At 37.4% G+C, this 10934-nt stretch overlaps 2 protein-coding genes across 3 annotated transcripts; one reads left to right on the top strand and one right to left on the bottom strand.

Annotated features, from left to right (window-relative positions):
- The first annotated feature begins 2678 nt into the window (after positions 1-2678).
- Positions 2679-5827, top strand: LOC114720441 (receptor-like protein kinase FERONIA). Its single transcript, XM_028906085.1, has one exon. The coding sequence runs from the start codon at positions 2753-2755 to the stop codon at positions 5330-5332; it is 2580 nt and encodes an 859-aa protein (XP_028761918.1). The 5' UTR covers positions 2679-2752; the 3' UTR covers positions 5333-5827.
- An 834-nt stretch (positions 5828-6661) lies between these two features.
- Positions 6662-10934, bottom strand: LOC114720446 (magnesium transporter MRS2-5-like). 2 transcript variants are annotated; one of them, XM_028906094.1, is made up of 7 exons: positions 10890-10934; positions 9629-10226; positions 9187-9257; positions 8139-8267; positions 7712-8056; positions 7328-7375; positions 6662-7215 (listed from the first exon to the last, which is right to left on the bottom strand). In XM_028906094.1, the coding sequence occupies exons 2-7, from the start codon at positions 10026-10028 to the stop codon at positions 6985-6987; spliced, it is 1224 nt and encodes a 407-aa protein (XP_028761927.1). In that variant the 5' UTR covers positions 10029-10226; positions 10890-10934; the 3' UTR covers positions 6662-6984. The 2 variants fall into 2 exon arrangements, with proteins under 2 accessions (XP_028761927.1, XP_028761928.1); XM_028906095.1 differs by having other exon boundaries at positions 7116-7169.

The raw sequence follows: 10934 nt of genomic DNA, 5'->3' as shown, positions 1-10934 counted from the left end.
GAGGGGTTGCGGAATATCTCTCAAAGACAGTGTCCTTGTGACGCGACTCGAACCGGATTTGCTATTCCTCCTTTGCTGCCGCCAACAAAACCAACAGTAGCAGAACACTAGCTCTCCTTGACATCAGTGATATCCATTTAAAACACTGGAGTACAAGAATTTTTTTTTTTTGGATAAAAAGACTAATTATATAAAATGAAAAAAAAATTATATAATTAATATGGACATTTTAGAGTTTAGGGCATGGAATAAAACATAGAAGGTAGAGCAAGTTCAAGAAGGAACCTGACCCAACCTTGCTGCTGAGGAATTGGTCAGTGTGTGAGTGCGCTCCGTGCAGACCAAGCAAACCTGGAGTGTTGTCTTTGCCGGGCGCTAGGAAGAGTACTTCAAGTCACGTTAACTCCCCGTATCCATCAATAAGAGTTAGTTTAGTTGATAAATAGTCAACTCATAATTCATAAAATTGAGAATTTGAATTCCTGTTACTAATATAAAAACTTTGTTACTGGATTTTGTGAGCATTTTTTGAGTCTGATAGCATATTCTAGTCTTGATGAGTATTTAGGACTCAACTTACCTAAATTTTATATTATTATGAAAACCCAAAAAAAAAAAAAAACAACTAAACTCTCTGCAACCAGTGAGGCCAATCAGATAGATTCACTTGTAGTAAAATTTGCATTACAAAATTCATCTTATGAACGGAAGGTAGAATATCAGAAACATCATTGGAATTTAATTAATTTGAAGACTATGCATTTGGGTGTCGATGTGTTATGTCCAGTTAGGTAACAGAACAATTGGAAAGTTCTACCTTGTTTCATTTTCATATGAAATTTCTAGTCAGCTGCCAATTGTAGAATGCTAAATTAAATTAGACTGAATCTGATCATACCAAGATTCGTTGTTGGTAAGCTTTGAAATCTCAGAACCAAGTGTACAAATGTCTTCATACAATCCAACGAAAGGATGGGTGAGAGTGACGGGAAAAATAAAGGAAGGGAAGACAAGCTAAAGCCTAAAAGCTTCATGGTGTAAAACAAGACAGGATTGGAAGGGATGAGAAGTTAGAGAAGAGGAAGAAGAAGAGAGGAGAAGCAGAGAATTAGTTAATCTGCATCACTTCATCACCATCAAAAGCAATCGTATTACATATCAAAATAATTTAATTAACATCAAATTCAGAGATAAAGATGCAAGACGGGATTGGATGACGAAAATAACTCAGCTGGGGTTGAGCTGGATTAGTGTTATATTTATTTAATACTCCCTCGGATCCTTTTCATACGCTCCAATTATCAACTTTACATAAATTAATAACAATGTCAGTTAAATCTTTTTTAATAAAATCTCAAAATTATCCTCAATCAAAATCATTAGTTGGAGGAGTTAGGTTTACTAATTAGGAAGTTTTACGCATAGGGATATTAGGTGAAAAATTTAATCCTTTAGATAAAACATGCCAGTACTTTCGGTTCTTAATATAAGACATTATTTGATTTTTATTTTAATTCTAAATATAAGATCTCAATCTAATTTTTCTCTCATATTTATATATTCTTTTTCAAAGTAATCCTTCTAATAATAGTAGTTTTAGTTAATACACTTAATTAGCAAGGATATTTTAGGAAAGACAACACCTATTTATGACAAATAACTACCTTGACTTTTTTTTAATCTATTCAAATTAATCAACTAGCTCTTATATTTAGAGCAAGAGATAGTATATTTTAAAACATATGGCAGGTTAATAAAATAGGGACTAGAGGGAGTACCGATTGGCCGGTTTGTTTACCTTTGGTGTGTTTTCTGTACATTAAAAGTGGGGAAAAAACAACGGTGCAGATGGTTTCCATCCATTGCATTTGCCCATTTCCATGCTACAACATGTAAGTTTAAATTTCATACTTAATTGCTCCCTCTTCACACTGCGACAGACTTGTCCTATTTTTTTAATATTATTAGTTCTTAATATAAAAGTTACTTAACTAATCTAAATAAATTAAAAAAATTAGTTAAGTTAATTTTTTTATCAAATTATGACCACCCTTAAATGACAACCCTTTAGTTTTTTTTTTTTTATCAAATTATGACTACCCTTAAATGACAACCCTTTAGTTTTTTTTTTTTTTCAAATTATGACTATTCTTAAATGACAACCCCTTGACATGTATAACGGATATTTTAAGAAATGAATTATAAATTTAGAGGAACAATATTGATTGACATCTCATATGAACCAAAATTAATTTTTAACTAACTTTTACGTTAAAAAGTGGATGTAGTACTCCCTCCGTTTCTTATTATAAGGGACAAATAACCGAAGTACGTTAATTAAAAAAACGGTTAAAATTAGTTAAAAATAATTAATGTGTAAAAAGTATATTTTTTTTCCTAAAACTGCCCTTATTAATAAGGAGAGAGAGTATGAGAGAGAACAATTAAATTATTAAAAGAAAGAAAAGTGGGAGGAAGAGAGAGTGAGTTGGAGATAATAAATATGGGTAAAATAAGAAATCAACACAAAAAAATAGAAACAACTTTTAAATATCTCTTATATATAAGAATATACCACAAGTATTAAATGTCTCTTATAATAAGAACGGAGGAAATAGCTTCTTTTGACTGAAGCACGTCAAGAATTGGACACTGCGCGTGGATCAGACAAACTCGCACCAACTCTCTACAATACAACAAGCGAGACTAATCAGATTCATAGCCCGAACTCCAAAGATAATTTTCTAACAAAATGCACAAGGCAATCCTTCCGCTCATCTCTTTTTTCCAAATATTTCTGCAGATCAGCCTCTCCATGAAGGAAAACCACACACTAAAGTTATGCAAGTATGTTCTGAGCTTTGTGATGCATCTCTCCTTTCTATTAACTGCTTTGAAAACCTGTTCTTCAACGGACATCCCTTCAGATAGAATCCTCCTCGACTGTGGTTCTTTGGAAGCATCGCAATTCAATGGAGCAAAATGGATAGGTGACACTCACAACCATTTTTTGCCTCCAGCGTATGACGAAATATCTTCTGCACGCTTCATCTCAAACCTGAGCTCTGCAGTTCCAGAGATCCCATACTCCACCGCACGCGTGATTCATTCTCCATTCACATACTCTTTCCCCTTCTCCCATGTCCTTGTATTCATCCGTTTTTACTTTCTTTCAACTTCATACCTGGGACTAAGCTCCTCGAAGGCTTACTTTTCTGTTAAAACAGGTCCTTACACTCTGTTGAGTCATTTCAGCCCATCTATTGCTGCTAACGAGCTCAAATCAGCCTTCTTCACTAAGGATTTCTTAGTCAACGTCGAGGCAAAGAGACTTGACCTAATTTTCATCCCAGAATCTCTAGTTTCCAATGCACTTGCCTTCGTAAATGGTATTGAGATCTTCTCGGTGCCTCTCAGTATTTACTTTCCAGGTCCCCACAGCCCCCTTCCTTATGTTGGGCATCGGGTACCTTTCTTCATTAATGATGACTACGCTCTTGAAACGCTTTACCGGGTTAATGTCGGAAATGATTATTATTCTGCTGACGCTATAAATGTTTTTGGGACATGGAGTGATGATTTAAGCTACATAGCTGGCTTTAAACACGGAAGTGTCCTTGATATTAAGCTTCGAACAGGTAAAATGACCTACAACTCTTCCAAATCCAATGACTATAATTATTCAGCACCAGAAGAACTTTATTGGACCGCCAGGACAATGGGTATCAACGAAGAGTACACGAGGTACAACTTAACATGGTCATTCCCTGTTGATTCCGGTTTCAAGTACCTTATCAGGCTTCATTTCTGCGAGATATCCATGGAGATAACCCAGGTCAACCAAAGGGTGTTCAAGGTGTATATCAACAACCAAACAGCAGAGGAGAGTATGGACTTAGTTGCTCTGACTGGTGCTCCACTCGTCACCTTGTACAGAGACTACGTGGCTATGGTTCCTGTGGGAAATGGGAGGAAGCAAAATATGTGGATTGCCCTTCACCCCAACATGAAGTCAAAACCCAAGTATACTGATGCCATACTGAATGGCATTGAGATCCTCAAGTTAAGCGACAGTAGCCACAATCTTGCAGCTAGTATTCAACTGAAAATGGAACAAAAGGAGGGAAAAACTCTATACAGCATTATTATTGGAAGCACTGTTGGTGTCATCTTCGGATTGCTCATTACATTTTTCATTCTTGTTCGGAAATCAGGGAAGAGAATTAAGTGGGGACCTTTTCGGGTGGTGCCATCAAACTCAGCGGGCAAAAGTCCCAAAAATTTGCATGTAAGAGTCAGCTCAGGTCAGTGCTACCGATTCACATTAGCAGAGATCAGAACAGCCACGAACAACTTCAGCCAGGCTCATGTCATTGGGGAGGGAGGCTTTGGCAAAGTTTACAAAGGATTGATCCGCGATGGAGGCACCAATGTGGCAATAAAGCGCTGTAATCCGACTTCCCACCAAGGATATAGAGAGTTTCAAAACGAGATCAATTTGTTATCCTCATTCTGTCACATGAATTTAGTGTCGTTGCTAGGCTACTGTCACGAGGGCAATGAGCTGATACTTGTCTATGAATACATGGCTGAAGGCACTCTTCGCGATCACTTATACAAAACAAAGAAACAGCCATTACCTTGGAATCAGAGAATAAAGATTTGTATTGCTGCAGCTCGAGGGTTACATTACCTCCATACAGGCACAAAGCACCCAGTTATTCACCGAGATGTCAAGTCATCCAACATATTGTTGGATCACAATCTCGTAGCTAAAATTGCAGATTTTGGGTTATCTAGAAGTGGCCCCACTTCCGCATCCCGCAGCCATGTTAGCACTGATGTAAAGGGTACATTTGGCTATTTAGACCCAGAATACTACAGGAGAAGAAAGCTAACTGAAAAATCTGACGTTTATTCATTTGGGGTGGTGCTGTTTGAAGTGTTCTGTGGAAGGCCAGCAGTGAATCCTATGGCAGTGGAAGAGGATGGCGAGAAGATTGGCTTGGTTGAGTGGGCTTGGCAGTGTCATCTCTCTGGGGAATTTCATAGAATGATGGACCCGCATTTAAAAGGAAGAGTTCCATCAGGTTGCCTCAAGGAGTTTGCAGATATTGGCATCAAGTGCTTGGCAGAAAAGAGCAAAGATAGGCCAACTATGGGGGAAGTGCTTAGTAGTTTGGAGAAGCTTCTGTTGTTGCAGGAGAGTTTGGACGGACAAGAAATAAATGGAGATGCACATTGCTGTATAGGGATAAATGAGAATATCGCAAGCAGTAGGTTAATTGATGAACAACACCTGCACGATGAAATTGTGCCAATGGATGGATGATGGAAAGTAACAAATGATGGAAACTGAATTGTAACAACTCAATGGATAACACAGAAAGTGCAGGAAAGAGATGAGTTTTGGGCGTAGTCATGGGGCAAGTATATTGGGTTTGGTGTGTGCGATCAGTTTTGTTTTGTTGTGTTGAGTGAGTGTTTGAGTACCCCGCCCAGGACCAAGCAAGCACCAACACAAATTATCATTTCCTATGAAATATCAAATGTGTGAAATCCTCACTTGATGAATTTCGAAAATTCATCGGGTTTTTTGCCTCAAAGTTCATCGGGTTTTGTTTGTTTCAAGAGCTTTTGCACAAATTTCGGAAGTTGATCAGTTTTTAGCTGCCTTTGTATTGAAGATAAATACCAAAAATCAATTTATGCCAACTTGATTTTGCATTACAGGCAGATTATTCAGAAACTTCATCGATCATTGAAGGGTTCAAGAAAGTTGCCCCTTAGAATCTTCATCACCGCCGGTTTGGCTCTTCCCTGTTGGCTGTTGCTTCTGCTCCTTGTCTCCGTCTTCCTCTCCGACCTCTCTATCCCCATCCACTCTCCTTTTCTCCTCTGTTTTGTGCTCTCTCTATGGGTTGTCTCTCTTTCTTGGCTTTCCTCGATCTCGCTCTCTCCTCCGTTCTCATTTTTACATTTTTCACCGAAGCTCTCCCTGCATTTCTCTGTGTCTCGCTCCCTGTTTCTGTTTCTCCACACTTAACCGAATTGTGATGAAAGCATTAATTCGCTCACCTCTCCTGTATCTCTCCGACTTCGAGGGAGATGACGGCAGGGTTTATTAGAAGGCGGAAAATTTTTTAGGGAATGGTATTTTATTATTATTTTATTTTGAACTTAAGCACGTTGCGGACATCTTATGATTTTTACATCTTAGTCTTCTGACAGGAAAAAAAAAATAAAAAGCTATCAATTGGTCACTAAATGTCATTTCCCCTAAAAAATCTTTCAATTTTTTTTCTCTTGTTGAATTTCTTTCGTCTCCTTCAAAAGCTTCAACCAATATAAAAGGTGCTTATAATAGATCTCATATATGATTCTCTTTATTTCATTTTGAAGTAGGTTTATAAAATTAAATGAGAGGACTTAAAGCAATAGGTTAATCAATGAGGTTGTACGGATGGACTGAGAATCAAAAATAGGAAATGGTAGAAACTGAATCGTAACAACTCAGTATATCATAGTGAAAATGAAGTGACGCATATTAAAAATGATTCAGTTCTCTGTAAAAGTGAGAGGAAAAAAAAAACTATGTCAAAACATCTTCTGTTTTTTTAAAAAAAGGAAAACAAAATTTGAAGGACAAGATAAATACAAGTTAACAAATAGGCATTTTATAGTCATATCACTCTTCAATCAAACTCGTTTCTAATATGCTACTGCCAAATGTCAATGTGTTTGAAACTAATGTTGAGACCTTGCCATAACCACGCTTTGGGAAACATGGTTCCAAGCCCGCATTCGTATGTCTAAACCATAATCGGCTTGGTGAACACATGTACGGTAAACTCCATGGGTTAAAGACTTAAAAAGAAGTTCTCTGTTTTACCATTTACCAACAGATAGATGAGTCTGTTGAAGCCTGCACTGCCATCAATAAGATTTATCCATTTGGATTTCAAAATCCCAGTGGAGTATAGTTTATGCTGGAAGAATTTTCTTGAACCTAAAAACTACTATGAAGGACAAGTACAAAACCGCACTAGCAATTCCTGAGGCTATCACAACCACATTGAATCCATATGGATCATCAAAAACTGGGGTATCAAAATTCATTCCAAAAACTGCCGTTACAGTAGCAAATACTGTAGCCATCAGTGTTGCCCCTGTAAGCAGCAACTGAAATTGTATGAGTTGGTTCTGAATATTGCCCTGTCATACGCATGTATAGAACCGTCAAGAAAATCTGGTGTACACAATTTGGCATGTGGAAGAAGAAAAGGATTTGACAGAAATAAAGTGCCAATGGTCAATCACAGCATACCAATTTTATGTTGATAAAATCTTCAGTGTCGTCTATATATTCTTTGAGCTGCATCACCAGCAAAAGCAAATATTCTCAAGGTCTGGTCAACGCACCACCTTTCAAATTATCAAATTATATGCCGATCTTTCCTGTGTGTGTGTGTGTGTGTGTGTGTGTGTGTGTGTGCATAGATATGCGTTTTCAAGTATATGTGTTTTAAGGAAAATAAAGAAGCTGATTGTCACAAGTAGCTTTCTCATTAGAAGATCAATTGGTTGAAGAAATATCGCAGCAACTCAGGTGATATAAATACCTTATTTATAAAATGTACCGATATTGAAATTTGTAAGTAGCATGGATTAGCCAGAGAAGCTAGTTTTGAGTTAGTCAAATTTCTCTTACCGATAATGACTTGGTAAGAGTATTATCAATGACGACAAAGTACGCTTCAAGTAACATTTCCAGTGGCTCAATCTTTTCCGCATTATTAGAAGAACTTGACAGACTCTCGTGTTTACTCGAATTTCCAATGTTGCTGAAAGCCCTTTGTAACATCTGGACCCCACTAATGGACCTATCTGGTGAAGCAGGAGCTGATTTTGAGATCACTCTAGCTCTACCTGACCTGTGGGTTGGAAGACCAAGGTCATTTGAAGACCGAGGATCTGATCTTCTCTTCTTCTCGCTCAGGCACATTTCAGCCATATCACCGTCATCATCCATGAGTTGCTCTATTTCATCATGAACCTGGTAGTTAACATGCATTACTAATTTCCGGTGGTAGAGAGACTAAATAATGTCCTAACAGAAGACGATTAGTTTTATCAACCTTTTGAACTCGCTGAGTCAATGCAAGTAGATGACCTTTAAATCTCCGAACACGTTCTAGATTGTGAGTACTGATGGATGAGGCCAGTTCATCTAACACTGGATATACTTCCATTTCCAGTTCATTGACCTACTAAATCGACAACTTTCTTAATCTAAGAGATAAGAGCTGACAGTATTATTACTTCAATATTAATGACCACTGCCAATGACTTAGAGATATACTTCCTGAAATAACTTTAGCGGAATCTACACACACACACACAACACGTGTGGGGTGTGTGGGTGTGAACAATATTAATTCTACAATGATGTAAGCCAGCTCAACCAAAAACCAAAAGAGAAGAGAGAGGAACGCACGCGCACACAAATGAGTAGGCTCAATAATAAGATTAAGCTATGAGAGCAGTTAAGGCAGCCAATAGCAATACCCCTGGAATCTACAACATAAAGGAGGCAGTCAAAAGCAATAACTTATTTAACCAAAATCCATAACATAAAACCATGCATCTTTTCAGACAACCAATTCTGGCCTATGTTGCATCCTAAATTTAACATCTAATGAAGAAAAATGTTTCTTCATCATTCTAATAAAGATGACACTCAGCGGGTTAGAATCCACAATTTTACATCGCCCCAGCAAATGCTCAGTTTCTATTGCATGATAATATATAGGCTCCAATAGCCCCCAGCTTGTTTGACTCATCTTTCATGTCTAACAGTCAAGGGCAGCTACGAAAACATAAATGATAATTAAAATAAATTTTGCAGGGAAATAAAAAGTATTCTGCCAATAGAGAGTAAAAAAGCATTGGTTTTGTGAGTTAGCTAAATATGCCAGAAAATAAAGAGAATGATAAAATGCGGTACACGAATACTTTACTGCACATGAAATGTGAGTAGCAATATAACCAAAATATAGACAAGAGTTTCAATTCGATGTCACCACCTATCATGGGAAAAAATGTGTAGAAGTAATACTGGCGCCGCTGAAAAGGTGCGGATTACCTAAAACGAATAGGGATGCAATGATGCAGGTCAATTAATACCTGAGCATCTAAAAATGCGCATGTCAATTCCAAAGCCAGCTCCAGGGCCCAAAATTCAAAAGGCAGATCATCTGGACCAAAAAGACAGACGTGTCAGAAATTTTACAGAGTGGCTACCGCCATCAAATACCTCCAAAAACTTAGCACAATTTGAGTACAACCAACAAACTTTATTTTATGCACAAGATCAGAAAAGCTACTGAAGGTTCAAGGATATGTATCATTTTCAGTTTGTTGCCATTAACTCTTTCCATCAAACAAGAACCACAAACATTCGATGTCTTTTCCCCATCATTTGCATTGGTTCTGAGAGTGCTAAGTGATAAAAGAACATTGGGAACAGTAAACTATCATATTGGTCTCAACTCATATAACCCATTTTTCCTGTGTCTGCATCATGCAATGATGTCGATGTTGCCGCAGAAAGATTTAGACTCCTTACCAGATTTTTCTTTCTGAAGTCGATTGCATAATTCTGACCTGTATTTGCCAACACTGCCATTCAAGGAATTCATCAGGAAAACCTCATCAGCAGTGATTATACATCGGATTTGCTCAAGGTTGACTACAATTGCCTTCTCCCGCCCTAATATGCTAGAAGGGTAAATGAACATAGGATCCAATAGTCTGAGATCTCTAGAAGGCAAAGAACAATGTCTCATAATAGAAGCCTTGTCAAGTGTCACAATCTGCGAATTCCCATCTTGATCAATTTTTATCCACGAACGACTTGCATGACCTCTCTTTTTCACATGGCCATTGAAAATAGACCTCTGACCATTGGCATGAGATAAGACCAACTCAGGAGGACCGGATATAGAACAACCATGTGCTTCTTCCATAGGAATCTAAATTTCTCACTGAATTGATTTGGAATTTTTTAGCTTGTCTCCATCGTTATTCAGTGGTCAGTACAGATTACAAAATGTGGAATTTATTTCAACCACAGCCATAAAAGCACTGGTGATAAATCGAATCAGGAAATGGCTATCACTTGATGTCATCCGTTATTTGTGCATTTTACAGTTTAAAACCTAGGACTGAAAATAGGACAAAAGAAATATGCTAGTTAGTTTAATAATTATAAAACAAACAAAAAGAATATGAGAAACAAGGAAATGGGGGGAAAGGAGGTCAAATTCTTCTCCTTATACGTGAATCTAAGAAAAACAATATAATTAGTCTCAAGAAAGAGAATGCTCAAAGCCTCAAACTAAATCAGAGAAGATAACTAGCCAGTAACAAGTGATCTCTATCAGTTTCTGATGCCTTTCTGATATCTATCAGTGTGGAATGATAACCAACCTAGTAAGAGTCGTTTGTTCTGTTATGTTTTGTAATGATGGTTGGAGTGGCAAGCTCGTTAATTGACAGTCTAACTAGCTAATGCATACAGATCGTAAAGTTGAGTCATTGAACAAGTAAAACCCTAAATCTTACATCTTAAATACCCATCTTCCCCTAATATCCAGTTTGACCCATTCCACCACATGTTAATCTAGAATAATCGCGCAGAAACGACCACCGCATTTATCATTTCCATCCATATATGTGCAAGGAAGAAGAGCATAAGATGCGAAACATTGTTCCATTGGGTTTTTATTGCGGAATAAATGAAAATGAACAACAGAAACCAACAGAGAACCCCGGAGAAAATTTATAGAGTAAAAATGAAAGTTACTGAATTTTGTTAACGAACTTACCATATACGGATAGGGAGCCCTGCTTTGTGAATTAGCCATGGCGGA

This window comes from Neltuma alba, unplaced genomic scaffold (genome assembly GCF_004799145.2).
Source record: "Neltuma alba isolate B1F8T4 unplaced genomic scaffold, ASM479914v2 tig00011986_pilon, whole genome shotgun sequence".
NCBI lineage: Eukaryota > Viridiplantae > Streptophyta > Magnoliopsida > Fabales > Fabaceae > Neltuma > Neltuma alba.
The sequence above is the reverse complement of the archived record's forward strand: the minus strand, read 5'-3'. Positions and strand labels throughout refer to the sequence as shown.

Coding starts and splice junctions, on each gene's coding strand:
- LOC114720441 (XM_028906085.1), top strand. CDS start 2,753: ATGCACAAGGCAATCCTTCCGCTCATCTCTTTTTTCCAAATATTTCTG.
- LOC114720446 (XM_028906094.1), bottom strand. CDS start 10,028: ATGGAAGAAGCACATGGTTGTTCTATATCCGGTCCTCCTGAGTTGGTC. Junction 8,268..9,186: donor GCGCATTTTTAGATGCTCAG/GTATTAATTGAC, acceptor TCGATTTAGTAG/GTCAATGAACTGGAAATGGA. Junction 7,216..7,327: donor ATTTTATCAACATAAAATTG/GTATGCTGTGAT, acceptor TGCGTATGACAG/GGCAATATTCAGAACCAACT.